This window comes from Astatotilapia calliptera, chromosome 2, assembly GCF_964374335.1.
Source record: "Astatotilapia calliptera chromosome 2, fAstCal68.1, whole genome shotgun sequence".
Classification (NCBI taxonomy): Eukaryota; Metazoa; Chordata; class Actinopteri; order Cichliformes; family Cichlidae; genus Astatotilapia; species Astatotilapia calliptera.
This window is the reverse complement of record NC_137423.1, coordinates 17,972,465-17,992,489: the sequence shown is the minus strand read 5'-3', so window position 1 is coordinate 17,992,489 and position 20,025 is coordinate 17,972,465. Positions and strand designations below refer to the sequence as shown.

The following is a 20,025-nucleotide window of genomic DNA, read 5'->3' as shown; positions in this document are numbered from 1 at the left end:
TACCGAGCACGTCGTGATGCTGACCCTGAGAGAAGACAGATATATCTCAATAAAGAGAAAGAGAAGTGGTGAAAGGACAGAGAGGAAGGGAAAAAAAAGAAAGTGGCAGATCTCAGTGAACGACAGAAGAGAGCACAGAGAAAGCAGTGGCGAGAAAGGAAAAGAAAGCAGAGGGCTAGTGCCTTGTCTTTGTGATTGGCACAAAGACTGTGAATGCTATGGCCTGAAGGAGATAAGCCTTAGTCAAGAGGCAAGTCCACATTGCACTGAGGGACCAACCCGGTCTGAGAACATCACAAAAGATCATATTGGTCAGTGGTGCATTATCAACTACGATGGTGAACCCTACCCAGGAATCATTCTGGAGGTTGAAGAGGATGTTAAAGTGAAATGCATGCACAAGAACGGGACCAACAAGTTCCACTGGCCAAGTCCACGTGAGGACATAACCTGGTATAGGGATGACCAGGTTGTGTGTCTGATGAAAGAACCAACACCTTTGAATAAGAGGTCAGTTCAGCTGGAGAGGAAAGTGTGGGATTTCCTTGAAAAAAACTGGAGTTGCTGGTCTGTTGCATAGGTAAAATGTGTGAGAAAAATGTTCATTATGTTGGGTGTACAGTGAAAATTTGCTTGTTTAATGTGGACATGTATCTACCTGTGTTGGTTGGACGGGCATGGTGAAGGTGTTCAAAGTTTCTTTAAGGTGGTATTTTTTGTCACTGATGTTATGTCCACCCTGTTACCTCCTGTCCACCCTGTTACCTGTGTGTTTCTTTTGTTAATTAAATCAAATCAACAAACATAATGCATGTCTCTTTGGTTATTGGGAGGGAATGAATCAGCAAAATTAAGTTACTTAAAAATGGAGCCAATTTTTTTTTTGTATTCCCTTTGAATATAAAAACAATCTTTTGAAATTACACTGTCTTAAAACTGAACCTGTCTTCTTTCAATATAATGCTTGTTTAAAATACTTCCTTGAAATTTCCTTGCAGATTTTAAAAAGGGACATTGTAGCTTTTAGAAAATGTAAATATTACTATAACTGTGTATTCAAAACAGTTATTAATAGAAAATTGAATGTCCTGTAACAGGGTGGACATTTGGCACGTCATGGGTAAAGACTTTGATTTTAAAAAATATTATAATATAATATCCTTAGCTGGACCAATACATTTTTCTTATAGGTTGAAAATCCCTCTTTTAGATGAAATGTTAAAATAATTCAAAATTTTGTATTTTTTGATGAAGAGTGATCACACTGAAATGGCACCGAATAGTAGGAATGACCCTACAGCTGACATCCACAACCTGTCGGTGATCAATAAGCGATCGATATCGTCGTCGTTGTTACTATTAGCTCCGCCTCTCTGCAGCTATCGCGACAGCTGATCCAAATCTCAGCTACAAAACATGAAGCCCGGGCCCCTCAGTGTGCGCCTGCGCAGTTCTCGCTGATCGGAGAGACGGAGACGGGGCTCGATCCTCCGCAGCGCGCAGCTTTCACCGGCGACAAACCGGAAAAAACACCGAGCACGAGCCAAATCCTCTCACGAGCATTTCATCGAACCTCTGGGGGAGCGCGGCGAGCGGGAGCCCGCCGGTGTGTCTGCTTGCACCTGGCGGCAGACGGCGGAGGCTCAGTCACTGTTAACGGAACCGCAGGCGGCTGCAGTCCGCTGAAAACGAGCTATTCTGCCCCGATCTCCGAGCTACCATCCGGGCTCCAACCAGCGCAAGGCTCCGGGATGCAAACACCAGATATTGGCCTGCTGCTGATGCTCCGACCTTCCAGATGTCCGAGCTGCACCTTCCAGCCTGAACCCAGAGATTAACGAACACGAGCTCACATCTGGAGACAAAGGATCATCTGGAGGACAAAAGAGGAATAACACATCATCCTCTGGAGAGCCAACCGGGAAACAGCATCCGGAGGATTAATGTAAACAAAGAGACCAACATCTGGAGGACAGACTCTCAGTGACAGGTGAGAGCCCGCGTCTCGTTCACGGTGATAAATGACAAATCCACAGTGCTGAGGACTTCCTGTTTCCTAAAGCAGAGGAAGCTCCCAAGCCGTTGCTGCTGCCCGGCTCATAAACTTTGTTTCTCTTTCTCACAGTTTGGATGTGACCAGGAGACGCTGTGAGGATGCGGACCCGTCTCCCCCTCCCACCGGTCCTGGTCCTGGTCCCGGTCCTGGTCCTGGTCCCGGTCCCGGTGCAGGCTCGCTCTGTGTCAGCAGGGCGCTCTGACACAAACATGGTGGTGGAGGAGTCTGTGAGCGCTACAGTGAATGCGACGGTGCTGGACGGGCGAGGAAACGCCATCCATGTGATTAGCAGCGATGACGGGAAGTATGGACAGAACTCCCCCAAGGTCGACACCAGGGGTGTGATCGTCGCACCTGCACCGCATCACGGAGGTATCTGAGCACACACACCTGTCACCTGCAGTGTCAGTAAAATGAATGCTGAGTGGACGTTTCCACATACTTCTGGTCAGAGTCAGCCCTCATTTGGTTATGTTTTGTAGGAAAATACATGGAAACACAGTAAATGAGGCAAAAACTTCATGTACTTTTGTAACGAGTTTGAAAGTGAATATTTGGTGTGAGCAGCTTCATCCTTCAGCTCTCTGAGCAGGATCTTCAGGAGAGGTTCTTCAAGGACATTCAAAGCTCTCTGGATGTTTCTGCCTTGTTGTGTCCTCTGTCAGGATGACCCCACAATGCTTCAGTGAAGTTTACAGTGATGCTGAGCTCCAGGCTATGGGGAGGCCCATCCATGACCGATACTGTTCATGGCACTTTTCATAATTCATGAGTTTATCAAAAATCTCCAACACCACTGACTGACCTGCAGCTGAAACCATGACCTCCACCGTGCCTCACAGATGGCTGCAGACAGTGGGAACACCTCCTGATCTCCTCGTACACACTGACCATGATGTGGATCCATCTGTCCAGCAGACCTGTTCCTCTGGTCTTCAGTCCAGTTCTCGTCATTTTCCCGTTTCCCTTCATTAAGAACGTCTTCCTGACAGCTGTCCATCACTGAGACATTTCTGATGAGGCTTCAGTGAACAGTCGACGATTGGCTGAAGGTCCAGATCATCTCTGAGCTCTCTGTTATTTTTTATAGACTAATAATATAATTTAAATCAGGTTCTTTGATCAAATGGGAGGACCAGCTGATCGAACACGAGCCGTGTTTTGTAGCTGGCTGTTATCAGAAGTTCATCCATTCATTGGATGTGGGTGTTCTGCCTCCACGGTGGAATAATTGTACAGCACACATTTTGGATTTTGGAGGCTTTCAAGCGTAAGGACTCTGTGCGACTGAGGCATGGTGGTGGTAGCTTCATGGTCTGGGCTGTCAGTGGTTCAGGTACAGGAGGAACACCTCAATATTCTCATCAACAGCTACTCGGTCGAAGCTTGGACACAGTTGGGTGTTCCAATAGGACGATGATCCCAGGCACACGTTTGGATAAAGAAGGCTAACGTTCAGCTTCTTAAGGGGGAGTGTAAGTGCACTTGGTTCTCAGCCACAAAGGTGGAGGGCAGACTCTGAGTTTGGCAGGGGTTCCTGGCTCAAGGAGTTCGGTCACTACAGGGGAACAGGAGATTGACAGAAGGAGTAATGTGGTGTGATGTGGATGCTGTACTGGTCTAAGGTGGTGCAGACTGAACTGGGTGTGAAGGTATAGCTGTTTAGTTACCTCCCAGTGTATTAGGGCAGGCCTCCCAGTGTATTAGGGCAGGGCGATATCGCTAAAAATGTTTATCGCAATATATATTTGAAAATTTGCGATAACTATATAACTGATGATATAATCGATGCGAGACAGAATACTTTACAACTCTGCAACCTTATTAGTGCAAAAAAACCCATCCATGTATTTTACTTAAACAAGCAGCTGTTTTTATATAGAAATGTTATATAGAAATGTAACAGTGCAAATACAAATTCCTTGCTGACAGTTTAACCAAAAGGCACTTCCAGTGGAAACGAGCCGACATATCCTCAGCATAACCATGTAGAATATCCACAAAACTTAAGAAGAGGTTATACACACACAATACGGGAATATTATGTTGAAGCACAGTACGTATCACTCCGCGAGGCTCCTGCCTACGATAGCTGTAATGCTCCGACAAGCCGAGCGGTGCGGCTACGTAGCTTAGCAAAGTCGTACTAAAACATTTTTGAGCGCCGTGTACATAAAATCAGTTCGGTAATAACAACGGCCCGCTAGCATGCTCTACCAAAAATAGTGCTTTGCTGTGTATCTGATGGACGAAAGCTAAACCTGTTCCACACCACGGAAGTTGCAGCATTTTTACAAACAAATTATGGTTCATCTGTTTCATTCAACGATCCACTTTCGCTCTTCTCATTCTCCGCTAACATTTCATTTTCTGCCTAACATTACATCGGTATTACCGTGAATGGTATGATATGGCCCAGTCCAACAGTGTATGTCCCTACCCCCACCTGTCACCACCAGGCGTGAGTAGCGACCAAAATGCAGATATCAGAGATACAACAGCTTCCTCTGAAGGCTGTGTGCGCTTGAAGACAGGTGAGGAGTTTTCAGGTGCTGCTTGTCCACGCTGACAGGAAGCAATTTAAAAACACCCTCATTCAGCTGAACACAGGAAAAGAGGCCAAATGTAAAGGTAGCTCAGAGCCTCGGTATGAGCAACGCATCAAAGCTGTTCAGGAGAGAAAGAGAAAAGGTGGATGTGGCCTAACCCACGGATCCTGGAAGTTACTCTGATTATCTCTTTGTTTCAGAAAAAGTTGTGAGTTTAAGAGAAGCTGATTTGTTGTTTTCTTTGCCGTCAGAGTAATCAGCCAAATTCAGCGACACACACCAACATTCACTGTCAACAAAAACACACACACACACCATCCACTCCATCAGCTGCTCCCATGAACACTAGGAAGCAGCTGATGAAGTGGATTGTGCGTGTGTGTGTGTGTGTGTGTGTGCGTGCGTGTGCATGCATGTGTACGTGTGTGTGAGACACTGCAGAGGTTTTCTGGCTGCTGAAGGTCGGAGAGTCTCTGCTCCGAAGTGTCAGATTACAGTCAGATGGTCCAAGGACACTGCAGCTGCTGGATGGAGCGCCAACACAGACACAGACTCACACACACAGACCTTCATGTCACTATAACTGTGACCAATCAGACGTGTAACAAAGTGAAATAACTGAGTTCAGTGTTTTTCCAGCTCAAACCACAGCAGCAGCTGAATGCAGCCGTTCCACAATAAAGACAATAACACAGTAGGGCTGGGCTATATCATACCGTTCACGGTAACACCGGTGTAATGTTGGGCAACGATAAGAAAATGAAATATCGCGATAGAATATGGGTAAAACGCGCATGCGCAGTGCCTTTGTTTACATACGCACATGACGGTGACGCAGAATGAGAAGAGTGAAAGCGATCATTGAATGAAACGGATGAAGCAGAACTGGTTTGTAAAAATGCTGCAACTTCAGTGGTGTGGAACTGGTTTAGCTTTCATCCCTCAGATACACAACAAAGCACTATTTTTGGTAGCACATGCTAGCAGGCCGTCGTTATTACCGTGTTTGGAAAATACGGCACACTTAAAATTAATCCTTTGATTTTTCTGAAAATCTACAGTGTCCCTTATAATCCCGTGTGCCTTATGTATGAATTCTGGTTGTGTTTACTGACCTCGAAATGATTTTATGTACATGGCGCTCGAAAATCTGTCGCACCGCTTGATGGATTGTTGGAGCATTACGGCTATCGTAGGCAGGAGCCTGGCGAAGTGATACATACTGTGCTTCAACATAATATTACTGTATTGTGTGTGTATAACCTCTTTTTAAGTTTTGTGGATATTCTACATGGTTATGCTGAGGATATGTCGGCCGGTTTCCACTGGAAATGCCTTTTGGTTAAACTGTCAGCAAGGAATTTGCATTTGCACTGTTAAATTTTTATATAACTTTAATGCACTTAAAAAAGCTGCTTGTGTAAGTGAAAATATATTGATTTTTTGGGGGGGTTTTTGCACTAATAAAGTTGAGGAGTTGTAAAGTATTTTGTCTCGTGTCAATTATATTGTCAGTTATATCGTTATCGCAAATTTTCGAATGTATATCGTGATAAATATTTTTGGTCATATCGCCCTGCTCTATAACACAGAGAAAAGCATGTTGGAGCACCTGCTAGTGAAACCTGAGCTGAGTTCAAAGTTCACGGTACAGCTGCTGCACATCTCCTTGGTTCTGTTAAAATCAATGAGGTACTATAAGTGCTACAAAATGTCATCTTCTTGTCTGTCCATGTGTGTAAAGTCTGGTCAGCTGATTTAAACCAGCCTATAGCGTGCTCTGTCCCACGAGGACTGGACTCACACAGGTGGGCTGTCAGCTGACTCCCATGATCCTCTGCAGCAGGCCGACTTTCAGATTCACTCCTTTGAGGAGTTTCATGACATTCGATTCACGTAATCAACTCCCAGAAAATAAAAATAACTGAAAACCTTGGGAAAACCTCAAAGTCTGAAGTTGACCCAGCGGGGGTGGGGCACCACACGTGGGTCTGAGCCTACAGATCGGCTGATTTTTGTTGTTTTCATTATAGAGAACGATCAGCTTCACATGAACATCTGAAGTGATTGACCCGTAATGTGTCGACATGCCTGTTTTGGGGTTTCATGTGTTTTAACTGATGACACGCGGATCAGCAGCCAGCTTTGTTCTTGTTATTATTGTTTATGTATTGATTAATCTGAAGTCTCAGTGTTTTTATTGATCATCGTTGTTTGATCTGGGAAAATTCACTCGATTAAAGATGAGTTATTGATCGAATGTTGAGCAGCTCACCTTTGAGTCGTTTTAGTTACACTTCATTAAACTGACTTTGGTTTCCTCTCAGTGGTCGACCGGCAAGGATGCGACCCAAACACTCACTTCCTGGTCCCGCCCCGCAGTGTCCACTGGGTGGCGCTGATGCAGAGAGGTAACTGCACCTTTAAGGAGAAGATCTTGAAGGCAGCTGCGTACAACGCCACGGCCGTCCTCATCTACAACAACTCCCCAGAGTACACCGTCAAGATGGGACACGAAGGTCAGAGCGCTCACCGCACGAGCCAATCAGAGATGAGCGTTCACACACACAAGCATATTACTCATCTGAACAGGTGAAACGTTTACCTGAGTGTTTGCTTCACACTGCAAAGATGGACGTATTCTCCACCCTCTGGTTTGTGAAGCACCTCCACATTTAGTCGTGTGTGCAGAGCTATGAGCTAAAGCTAGCTAGCTTTGTTAAACTGGCGTAGCTGCAGACAGAGCAGGGAAGTATCAAAGTATTTGTACTTCCTCACTGTACTTCTGCATATCTGTGCTTTACTTGAGTATTTATTTTTCAGATAACTTTTGACTTCTACTTCCTTCAAACTAAATGTTTCTATCACATCAACAAACATCAGCACACAAACTGTTTGTGTGCAGTTTGACTCATAATGTGTTGCAGCTGCAGATTTCACAGGAAGAGCTAACTTCACTCAGGGAAGAAAGACAGGAGAAGAAGAAGAGAGCTTAGAGTTAAAGGGAAGGATGCTCACTTACAGCTCTATATGATGGGATGTTATATTTCTGTCTTTTGTCCTGCAAAACAAACTGAGCTGACGTGTGAGTCAGAGGCTGCATGAAACTTTTCTGCAGTTTGGTGAATGACAAACGGCTTAGTTGGTGAATTTACAGTAAAGCTCCGTGTTGGACGGCACACAGTGGATGTGGTGATCAGAGTTAGCTTACATGAGTTTTAGCAGAGATGAAGCTAAGCTGATGATGCTTAGATTCAGTCATTAAATCCCACCATCATGCTAACTTTGTATAAACTGTGTACTGTTGGTGTGGGGACTGAAGCATTGGGTTACATCCTGTTCAGTTGTGTACATCCACAAAGAGCTGCAGCAGCAGGTCAGCTGGTCACAGCCTGGACATGATTATTGAGCCAGGCGTAGAGGCAAAGTAAAAGTATTTGAGTACAGAGCTCGTACACTTTCACTTTGACTTCAACTTTTATCAGAGTATTTTGTAACACCAGTATCAGTACTTGTACTTCAGTACAGAATCGCCATACTTTTGGCTACAGAGACCAAAGAGCGGCAAAGCTTTAACGACTTACTGTGGTCCCCCTGGTGGACGTTAGAGGAACTGCAGGCTTTGGTGCTGGAGTGATGGCTTCACTTATCTGGAGCTGGTTGGTGTTGGCGTAGCCCTCCGCCCCCTCATCAGAGCGCGGCCATGTCTGCGTGTAAAAAAGACGCCATGGCGGCAACAAGGACGCTGGTGTCCAGGTGTCAGGGCGCCTACAGCGATATCAGCGAAACAAAATTTCTGCTGTTTGAGTTCATAGCTCAAGCTCGTGTGCCACAATGTGATGGCATGCTGGGGTCACTGATCCTAGCATATTGATTTATTGGTCGCAGGATGGACTCACATCAGAGTGTTTCTGTTCATTAAAGTCTGACACTGGTTTGTGCTGCAGCATCGTCCCTCAGAGATGTTCAGGTAAGTGACGACTGCCGGGCGGGGGGTGGAGTCGATGTTCAGTCTAAATATAGATCAACGTGTCATTCGAGGCTGAGGTCACTGTGACCTCACACTCTGTGTGTGGGACAGAGCGAGGTGATGATGGGGAGAAACATCAGCACGAAGAGATCAACAGACAAAGAAACAAATTACAAAGCTGATGTCCAATTAGAGTTTCAGAAAACACAAACAGGAACTACTCCATGTTAAGAACAGATTATTTATCTCGATTGTTGGGTGGTGTAAAAATAAATTAGACCCAACCGTGCTGGTCACGTGTGCACTGAGCTGATCGGCGTGATGCGTGCTGCCTTCTGAACGTCCTGGTCTTTTGTATGAGCTTAGATTTCAGCTGGTCTGAGATCAGGGTTTACAGTGTTATGTTGGGCTGATTCGATAATCTGACCTGGAGTCTGGGTTTAACAAACATCGAGCAGTTTTTAACAGAAGAACTGCGACGCCATGTTTAAATGATCTGAAGCGTCTGAGCAGAGACCGTCACCAGAGTAACTGCTGTGTTTAAGCGCTCATGATACACATGCTTTTGTTTTTGCAAACACTTTTAAACTTGTAATGTGTGGTCAACCCATTAAAGCCAGTATACCCAGTACACTTTACTGTATGACTGTTAACACGGCGTCCCTGTCCCTGCTGCCACCCTGTTTCTGATTCTGTTTGCAGGCACGGGTGACATCGTGGCGGTGATGATCACAGAGGCATACGGTAAAGAGATCCTGGCCCACCTTGAGCGGAACATGACGGTTCTGGTCTCCGTGGTCGTTGGTCAGCGCGGGCCCACCAAGAACATCAACCGAGGCTCGCTGGTCTTCGTCTCCATCTCCTTCATCATCCTCATGATCATTTCGTCAGCTTGGCTCATCTTTCACTTCATCCAGAAGATCCGCTACACGAGCACTCGCGACCGCAGCCAGGTAACACGTTAGCCGCGGGCTGATGCTACATTCAGGTACCAGAGTCTGTGATATCCGCTGATGTGAGTGTTGTCCTCCTCCTCCTGTGAAGACTCTGAGCTTCCAGGATTTCTGCTCCTGAGCGGAGAGAGAAGCACTGTCTGATAAACAGTCTGTCGGGCTCTTCAGCAATCGATCGCCCTGATCTCACTCAGTCCAGCTGGAGAAACCTTCTTCAGACACTTCCTGTTGTCACTTTGAGATCCTTCCTTCACCTCATCAGTATTTCCTGCGATGATCAATCAGCCCTCTGAAGGGTTAACTTTCTTCTTTACTGTATTTCTGTACCAGCTGACCGCCCCTCTTCTCATGTTCTGCTCCCCCGATGTTCTCCTGGGACTTTTGTTCATATAGTTTGATTCGTTTTCCACCTCCAACATGGCCCTGCCTGCCATGTTGGTGTTTCCAAACCCGAGCCGTGTTTGTTTGGAGACCAGCAGTTTCCTTCACGGTGTGCTTCATGAAAGCATTCTTCATTTGACACACATTTACAGCTGTTACTCAGATGTTCTTCTTTTTTGGTGTTTCCTGCCTCATCTTTCACTGGCCCTTTGAAGAACAAAGGGCCAGTGAAAGTCAGTCTTTCTGTAGAAGAGCAGACTCTGAGTCCAGGTAGCTTCAGAAGAACACATTTGCTCAGAGGTTCACTGACTGACTTGGTAAAGATGAAGTTTGTTTAGTCGTGTGACTCTGATCAGAACACATTTCACAAAGAATCAAAACCCAAATCCTGGAAATGTTTGTGACTCTAACACTCTGTCCTCTCACTCTGTCAGCATCGTCTTGGAGATGCAGCGAAGAAAGCCATCGGAAAGCTGAAGACGAGGACGGTGAAAAAAGGAGACAAGGTGAGCACATGTGTTGGCTGTTTCTCCTTCACATGTGATGTAGGACCCGTGAATGAGGTTCCGAAACCCAGAAGGTTAAATTTACGTGAGCTTTCAGGCAGCGAGTGACTGCCTCTGCAGAGCTGTAATACATGGAAAGAGAGCTGATGGAGCAGAACTGTCTGAAAAAGGTTTTTGCTCGATGAAGTTTCCACCTCACTCGTTCATAGACAATGAGCTCAGCGTCTGGATCCTTCACATCCTCGTTCTTTGAATGCAGCATGTGACCATCTGGTTTCCTCACAGCCGTTTGGTTAACGTGTCGCTGACGTTCAGATGAAAGAGCAATGATGTTGTTCAGAGGAGAAACATAAATCAGAAAGACTTCTAACTGCGAGCCACTATCACAGAGGTAGGGAACGTTAGTCCTCGAGAGCGGGTGTCCTGCAGGTTTTAGATCTCACCCTGGATCAGCACACCTGAATCACATGATTAGTTCATTACCAGGCCTCTGGAGAACTTCAACACATGTTGAGGAGGTCATTTAGTCATTTAAGCCAGCTGTGTTGGATCAATGACACATCTAAAACCTGCAGGAAACAGCCCTCGAGGCCTGGAGTTCCCCACCCCTGCACTATCAGAACCAGCAGAGACAACATCACAGCAAAGCTCTGACCTGTTTCCTGTGTGTGTGTGTGTGTGTGTGTGTGTGTGTGTGTGTGTGTGTGTGTGTGTGTGTGTGTGTGTGTGTGTGTGTGTGTGTGTGTGTAGGACACAGAGTCAAACCACTGTGCAGTGTGTATCGAAGTGTACCAGCTGAACGATGTGGTTCGAATCCTGCCCTGCAAGTGAGTCTGACCTTGTTGCTGCAGGCTCTCCAGTCTCAGACCAGTCTGGCTCTGTAATTAAAAGTGTTTTATGAACTCTTCCTCGTTCTGTCTGCTATGTCTAATGTCGTGCTGATAACACGTAGCGTGATGTTTTTTGATAACACGCCTGTGTCTTTGCAGACACGTCTTTCATAAAGCGTGCGTGGACCCCTGGCTGAAGGAGCACTGCACCTGCCCCATGTGCAAACTGAACATCCTCAAAGCTCTCGGCATCACGGTGAGTCCTCGCTGACACATGGGCATGTTTGACACACAAAGACAGAGACACCCAGATGTGTTGTAATCCAAACCAGCGTTCACACCAGGCTGACGTGCCCTCACCGTACACCAAGCTTGGCTAACGTGAGAAACTGGGTCTGTTGCGGATGGTTGCAGCTGAACTCGGTATTATTTCGATGTCTTTCTGCTGATAGGGTAGATTTTACAGTGAGGTAACAGAAATGTGAGTTAGGTAAAGAGACCAACATTTCCTCACTGTTTGCATTTATGTGCATTTTTCTATTAAATGTTAAAGACTTTTAACTTTATCCACGTTTTGCTTGTAGTTGAATGACTTTGTCTGCATTTCTGAGCTCTTTGTCTTGTTCACGGAGACAGTTCTGGGCTTGAACATTAAGGTCAATGTCTGAGGTGGAAATGTGAAGGATAGCAGATGTGTGATCGTCACTGTTTCATCACTGAGAAAGTTTTTCTCCAAAGAGAGTTAATGTCTCCTGACGTGTGGACAGTTCTCCTCTCTGGGACAAAAAAATAAAAACAGCACCAGTCTTCAGCATTGCTGATTTTTAGATTTGACATTTTGAACACCTGCCAGTTTGTCCCGTTCCAGCCCCCGACTCTACAAACACACCTGCATGATCACGTTCCTCCCTGCAGTCCTTTCACTGAGTGCATTGCTGCCAGCTCCTCCCAGTCTTGAGCTCTTTGGTTATCCCTCACGTGGGCGGCGTCACAGACATCGCAGCTCTCGTCCAGAGCTAGCGTCCGCTTTATTTTTCAGCTGGAGCTCCAGATCTCCTGCAGTGTCATCAGTCCACCTGAAGAGGCACGATCTAAAATGCTTCTTTTTAACATGACAGAGTCCACCGAACGCTCTTTGATAAACTCTGAGAATAACCTGTTGTTCTTTTAAGAAAAGATAAAGCTGGTCCAGACTGCTCCATGTGAAGCTGCAGTTTTGGTAGCAAAGGTTCAGTTTTCCATTCCTGCTTTGCTTCGATTAAGTTCTTGTGATTCACTGCGTTGAACCAATATTCAGACTGTAGCAATCTGCTGTCTGCACACAGCATTACTTCACTGAATACCTACTGTCTCATCAAAAACTCTAAATTCATCTTTGTAGGCTGACAAATATCGTGCGCATTTACAGTAAAGCTGTATTCATGAGCAAACGTAAATATTTTTATTGTAAAAAGCACATTGCTTTTAAAAGCATCAAAGTTGTGATGCTTTGTCCAATAAAACTGCAAAAAACAGTAAGCCTTTCTCTAACTGAAATGGGACAAACTGCATATGTGCACGTTTATTTATCCCACTCATCAGCTACAACAGGAAGTCAGGAGAGTCGAAATGACATTTGGATTGAAGAAGAGCAACGTGGTTTTGTTTTTTTGTTTTTTATCCTTTTAGGGGTATTTGAGAGTGTACAATAGCTTTTCCAACCAGCCCATGTGTGTTTTGTGGGCTTTGAGAATGCGTTTGACCGCATCTCTTGCTACACTCTGTGATGTTGTTTCAGGAATTTGGGGTATCCGGCTTGTTATTACAGGCCACTAAGTCCCTGTACAACCGTAGCAAGACTTTGGTTTGCACTGTCAATTATAACTCAGACTTGTTAAGTATCTGAAGTGTAAAGAAGGAGATGATGGATGGATGATGGATGGATGGTAGAACACTGGAATTCGTGCATTTGTCTGTTTTAGTTTGATCAATTATAGGAAATATTCTTGCTTAAATATGTATTTAGACACAGAACTTTTCCCTTTGTTAAGCCCTGGAAATAAAAGTGCAGGCTGCATCAATGATGCAACGCAGTGTTTCTGAAGAAGAAAATTTCCATCTATAAGACATCAGGTGTGTCTGAATTATACCTGGGAGTGACTGCCTCTGTCTGTCCTCAGACCAGTGTTCCCTGTGTGGACAGCGTTGTGTTGGATGTGGATCGCCTCGGTGCCAGTCAGGCACCTGGCAACCAGAGGGCGCCCCTTAGTGACAGCAACCAGCCATCCATCAGCCTGGAGCCACTCAGCCCCACCCATTCTGAGGCCACGCCCAGAACACCTGCCGATATCACTATCGCCGTGACCAGTAAGTGACACGACAACATCTGTAATTCACTGTCACTGCAAATAAATGTTCTAGGCAAGTAAAAGACAACTTCATGTGGATGTAGAGCAACAAGTTTACAGTGCAACTGAGCAACGTTATCCAGCAACCAAAGTAAAACTGAAAAGTAAAGAGTTATGCGTCTGCATCTGCTGCTGAGTGAATTAACTCTGATGGACGTTCTTCTGTCCTTCCAGGCGGCGGTCGCTTCTTCAGCAGGAACTCCATGTCTCCTCGCAGCGTCGTCTGTGAGATGGAGCTTCCGGATATACAGGCTTCGCTCGACCTCTACGATGACAACAAGTCCTGAGACTGGTTGTCATGGTTACTGCCCTCCAGCAACAACACCATTCCAGTTGCTGAGAGATGTAGGACATTTTATGGACACAGGAAGTCTTCATATAGTGTTTCCTGTTTCAGGGGCGTGCGGGCGGGGGGGGGCGTTGAATCTGATCTTTAACCATCATTTATTCTACCAGATTTTCTACAAACTGAACACATCCGGGTCTGAATCTGGGTCTCGATCCTGGTCTGGATCCCACTCTTGAATTAGAGATTCTCGTGTTTGTTTGTTTTTTCCTAGTAGAGGGAAACTAGAAGACGTGGAAGCAAACAAATCAGCCTGAACTGAACCAGAGCACCTGAATCCAGACTTCCTGCCCACGTCTCTGTGTTCAGGCATAGCTCTGGCTGACTGATGGTGACATCATTAACAGGCTCCTGAACCCTGTAAAGACCTGGACCTGGACCACAACTTTTTCTTGTTTGTAAGTGCTGAATGAGATCTGTAGTCCTCTGTGTCCCTGGACAGAACAAGAGCCAGATGAAATTCTGGACCCGGATCTGGACCTGAACACTAGACCTGGACCCTAAACAATCATGTGGACTTTAATAGTGTTAACTATTAACTCCCTGTAGCAAAAAAATAATTAAAGAAAAATTTAATAATGATCCAGTTTGTCTGTAGATCAAGCGATGTTATATTAAAGGACTGATCCACCACTTCAGGAAACCTCCCAGTGGGTGTGGCGTTCCTCAGGAAACCGTTCTGGGTCTTCTGTCCTCAGATTTAAAGAACAACGCAGCATTTTCAGAAACCTCACGTTCCCGTCTCAGAGATGGGTAAAGATGAGGAATTTAATTCAATCCAACCTATGATGTTAGCATAGTTTAGCACAGAGGCTGAAGCCGAGGGGAAACTGTTAGCCTGCTGTAGACCGTGACAGACTAAATCTAACGTGGACACCGAACACTTCTAAGAAGTTGGAGGTTTTCATTATTTTTCAACTATAATGTGATGCACATACTGTTTAGTCACTATTAATACGGGTACATCAGTCATCCTGATCAACAGTAAGCAGGCTGCTGAGCTGCTAACTAATACTAACAAATGCTGATCATTGCTAACATGTCTGTACAGTAAAGACTGGGGGTCCTGAAGTGAGGGACTGCTCCGTTAATGTGTATTAAACAGCTTCTGAATTACTCATTCTGTTATTCTAACAATAATAATAATCAGTATATAAACAGCATAATACAATCTGTAACCTGACTGATCGATCAGTATTATCTCTGAAGTGACCTGAAGTCCTGCAGGACGCTCAGCTGCTAACTGTCTCTCTGTCTTTGTCTCTTTGTTTCATGGTGGTGGTGATGAAGAAGGACGTGGCGCTTTTAGTTCACTGTGTCTGTACTGCCTCAGCATTAAATGTCATCAAAGTGTCTTCAACATGCAAAGTTTCTGTTTCTTTGTGGCCAACTGAGCCAACCTGAAGAACCTGCCAAAAAGAGTAATCTGCATCAGAGATGGGGTGTATATAAAAAGAGCCGTGCTACTGGTCAGATAATGTCATTAAAGGATAGCCGGAGGGTTAAAAATGCTCCAACAGCACAAACACGGTCCAGATGTCCGGTTTGGGGCCTAAAATTAGCAGAGTTTAACCATCCACCTGTCACTCAACAAGGCCACGCCCCTAATATTGCCTTATTACAATTTAAACAGGTGAGTTCTAAAAACATACGAAAATGTACGCAGACAGCTACATAATGAAAGGACGTGATCGCATGTTAATCAGAATCAATACTTTATTGATTCTTCGGGGAAATAATTTTTTGTTACAGTGCTCCATTATAAACAAACATTAACAAAGACAGACAATACACTAACTAAGAATAGCACCATATATACAGGCATATATGTATTAATAAGTGACTTTTATGTAAATAGCTGAAAAAGAACAAGTGCAAGAAGGGTGTAGCTGTTGCACTAAACAGTGTGTTAGGTGGAGGAGTTGTACAGGGAGCCACAGGCAGGAATGATTTCCTGTGTCGTTCAGTGGTGCATTATGGGTAATCTCAGTCTCTCACTGAACGTGCTCCTGTGACTGACCAGCATGTCATGGAGTGGGTGGGAGGTGTTATCCAACATTGTCTTTATCTTGGACAACATCCGCCTCTCCGACACCACCTTGAGGGAGTCCAGCTCCATCCCCACAACATTGCTGGCCTTACGGATTAGTTTATCGAGTCTGTTGGCATCTGCGACCCTCAGCCTGGTCCCCCAGCATGCAACAGCATAGAGGATCGCACTGGCCACAACAGACTCGTAGAAAATCCTGAGCATTTTCTGGCAGATGTTGAAGGACCTCAGTCGCCTCAAAAAATAGAGACAACTCTGGCCCTTCCTGTAAAGTGCTATGGTGTTTGTAGCCCAGTCCAGTTTATTGTCAATGTGTACTCCAAGGTATTTATAGTCCTCCACAATGTCAACACTGACCCCCTGGATTGAGCTGCAGATGATTCTGCTCACGTGACAAAGGAGTCGACCACAGCCCGGTACTCTTTCTCATCATCCCTGCTGATGCATCCAACCACCGCAGAGTCATCAGAAAACTTCTGAAGATGGAGGTCTCTGTGCAGTGGCTGAAGTCTGTGGTGTATAGGGTGAAGACGAAGGGAGAGGACAGTCCCCTGTGGTGCCCCTATGCTGCTGATTACCTTGTCAGACACACACTGTGGGAGACGTACATATTGTGGTCTTCCTGTTAGGTAATCAACAATCCAGGACACCAGAGAAGCATCCACCTGCATCGCTGTTAACTTATCACCCAGGAGGGTCGGCCTGATGGTGTTGAAAGCACTAGAAAAGTCAAAAAACATGACCCTCACAGTGCTCGCAGGTCAGTGCCACGGGCCTGTAATCCTGGGGGCCACTGGGACGTGGCATCTTTGGAATAGGGACGAGGCATGATGTCTTCCACATCACTGGCACCCTCTGCAGACTCAAAGAAAGACATGCAAGAGTAGTTGCAGACAAATATAACCCTTTAACATGTTCCAGTGAAACATGGAAAACAGCTTAATGTTGTTTTGTAGCTCCTTCAAGTTATAGGCAGGAAAGCTTTTCCCAGTTCAGTGTGAAAAACAAGTTAATGTTAAAGTGTCCTGTAACCTGATTGTAAGTATTCTGCTTTAAAAACAGTCAAAGCAGGCAGCCTGTGCAGCTGAGCCTGGAAATAGAGTCAGCTGTCAGGAATCATAATGCACTGTGATACACAGAATCAAAAGGCTTCAATGTGGATGTAGAAGCATATGAACAATCAACCATGAAAGATTTATCTATGAACTATAAGCCTGATAGTTTCAGTCACCTAAAATATCATGCACTTTTTTATATCACCGTTCACAATAAGTAAACAGGTGATGAGGGAAATGATCTTTTGTGCTGTCTTAACTACACTCTGAAGCCTCGCTCTGTCCTCCTTAGTGCAGCTGCTGTACCATACTGTGCTACAGTAGGTTAGCAGGCTCTCAATGAACGAGGGGTAGAAGGTCAGCAGCAGGTTGGAATTCAGCTTGTACTTCCTGAGGACCATCAGGAAGTGCAGCTGCTGTTGGGCCTTCTTGACGACCGCTGAAATGTTGTCTGTCCAGGAGATGTCAGCAGAGATGAGGACACCAAGGAACCGGAAGGCGTGGACCCTCTCCACACACTCCCCGTTGATGTAAAGGGGGGCTAAGTCAGTGCTGTACCTCCTGAAGTCGACAATGGTTTTGTTAGTGTTCAGTGTCAGGTTGTTCTCCGAACACCAGGATGCCAACTTCAGGACTTCCTCTCTGTAGGCTGCCTCGTCTCCCTTTAAGATGAGTCTGACTACTGTGGTGTCATCAGCAAACTTGATGATGAGAATGTTGTTGTGGGTCAAACTGCAGTCATGGGTGTAGAGAGAATACAGGAGGAGGCTCACCACACAGCCCTGTGGGGAGCCGGTGCTCAGTGTGCGAGTGGAGGAGAAATGAGGGCCGAGGCTTACAGTCTGGAGCCGGTTTGTGAGAAAGTCCTTTATCCAGGCACATGTGAGAGGAAGGAGGCCAAGAGTGACCAGTTTGGTGATGAGGATGTCCAGGATGATTGTATTGAAGGCTGAGCTGTAGTCCACAAAAAGCATTTGGACGTAGCTCTGCCACCTCTCTAGGTGACTCAGCACAGAGTGGAGGGCTGTGGCGATGGCGTCTTCTGTGGATCTGTTTGCGCGGTATGCTAGAGTGACCAACCGTCCTCTTTTTCCTGGACATGTCCACTTTTCATGTTCTGTCCGGGGCTTTCGGGGGGATTTTCGAGACTGATGAAAATGTCCGGGTTTTCCTATAGGCCTACATATGTATGATGTCATCTCCAAGCTGCTGCTTTCCAAGTCACTTTCTGCACTCGCAGACGGGACAGACAGCGTGCAGCAAAGCCCCTGGTGATGTTTAAAAGATGCCAAAGTGCAACTGCAGCTTTTCAGACAAACTGCAAAAGAAATTTCCCTCGTATCGTCCCGGTACTGGTAATTTTTCTCATACAGATGAGGCCTTGTTTCGGTACCCTTATTTAATTCCAGAGGTTTTTAAGTTGGGGGTTTTTTTTGCCCTTGTTGACTTGTAAAAGCCTATATGACATTTTTTATATCACCATTCATTAACCGCACAGAGAAGGCCTCATTTAAATATGTTAAAAATTTCTTTAAGTAAACATTATTGAAGTTCTTCAGTACTGGGCCAGGTGTCCTCTTCTTTGGAAATCAAAATATGGTCACCCTATGGTATGCAAACTGGTGGGGTCGAATTCTGGGGGGAGGAAATCCTTGATGTGCTGAAGTCCAGGGGTCGGCAACTTTCGGCTCCGGAGCCACTTGCGGCTCTTTAGTCTTTATACTGCGGCTCCGTGGTTTGGAAAAATAAATTGTAAAAGTATTTAGCTGCATGAGGGCCACAGAGCGCTAATCGTTCAGGCTGGAGACTTTTTTGGCACTGGGATGATTGTGGCTGATTTTAGACAGGATGGGATCAAATCAAATCTAAATTTATTTATATAGCACATATTAAAAACAACAAAGTTGACCATAGTACTTCCCAGTCAGTAAAAGCATAAGACAATTAAAACAAAACAATAAGAAAACATAGCAAGAAACAATAGGTGACAACACAACAAGCCAGATAACAGCCAACTAGTTAGAATCAAAAGCCAAAGTAAAAAGAGGTTTTATAATGGGATTTAAAAGACTGGATAGACTCAGCGGTACGAATATGAACAGGGAGGTTATTCCGGAGTCTAGGTGCCACAGTTGCAAAGGCCCGGTCACCTCTCAACTTCAGTCAAGACCTTGGATGTACTAGGAGCATCTGATTGGACGACCTTAGTGCTCTATTGGGATTGTACAAATGGAGAAGTGAAACTTTCTAGATCCTGGTGTTCAAATATGCCCCAGTCTGTCTGTGTGAAGCGGTCCTGTGATTTGAAGAGAGCATTTCCAGGTTGTAATGGTCTTTGTGGTGGGCCTGACACTGCGTCTGAGGGGGGTGTAAGGCTGGGAGAGCAGGAATGGTAAATGGTAAATGGTCTGTATTTGTATAGCGCTTTACTTGGTCCTAAGGACCCCAAAGCGCTTTACACTATACACAATCATCCACCCATTCACACACACATTCACACACTGGAGGGAGAGGTAGTTGGACTGACCGAGGTGGGGGGAGGGGTATGGCTCTATGCATGCTTGATGTTGGAGTAAACATGGTCTAGAGTGTTCTCTCCTCTGGTGGGACATTCGACATGCTAATAGAACTTTGGGAGCACAGTCTTTACGTCGGCCTTAGTAAAGTCACCTGCAATTATGTGAACGCAGTCTGGGTAGGCCCGCCGCTGTTAACATGCTGGGAACTGATCTGATCTTTAGGCAGAAGTGCATGTATTTATCTGACACAACGCCTCTGACACGGTCCCTAAATACTGGAGCTCCTAAGTTCACGTGTGGGATCATGTAACCTATCACATGACTGTGGGGAAAGCTTGAACGTGGCTTTGTTCGGCTTTTTCTAAATTACATTTTCTTCTGCTGAAATGTAAACTTTAAGCGGTGTTTTTGTAAAATACATTC

General features: G+C 45.4%; 1 protein-coding gene across 2 annotated transcripts; it reads left to right on the top strand.

Moving 5' to 3' along the window:
* The first annotated feature begins 1,386 nt into the window (after positions 1-1,386).
* Positions 1,387-15,338, top strand: rnf130 (ring finger protein 130). 2 transcript variants are annotated; one of them, XR_013911137.1, is made up of 10 exons: positions 1,387-1,990; positions 2,126-2,428; positions 6,933-7,124; positions 9,278-9,528; positions 10,344-10,415; positions 11,166-11,242; positions 11,405-11,501; positions 13,405-13,591; positions 13,807-14,376; positions 15,269-15,338. XR_013911137.1 is itself a non-coding variant. In XM_080305812.1 (9 exons), the coding sequence occupies exons 2-9, from the start codon at positions 2,155-2,157 to the stop codon at positions 13,917-13,919; spliced, it is 1,263 nt and encodes a 420-aa protein (XP_080161938.1). In that variant the 5' UTR covers positions 1,387-1,990; positions 2,126-2,154; the 3' UTR covers positions 13,920-15,338. The 2 variants fall into 2 exon arrangements, 1 of the variants encoding a protein (XP_080161938.1); XM_080305812.1 differs by having other exon boundaries at positions 13,807-15,338.
* The last annotated feature ends 4,687 nt before the right edge of the window (positions 15,339-20,025 follow it).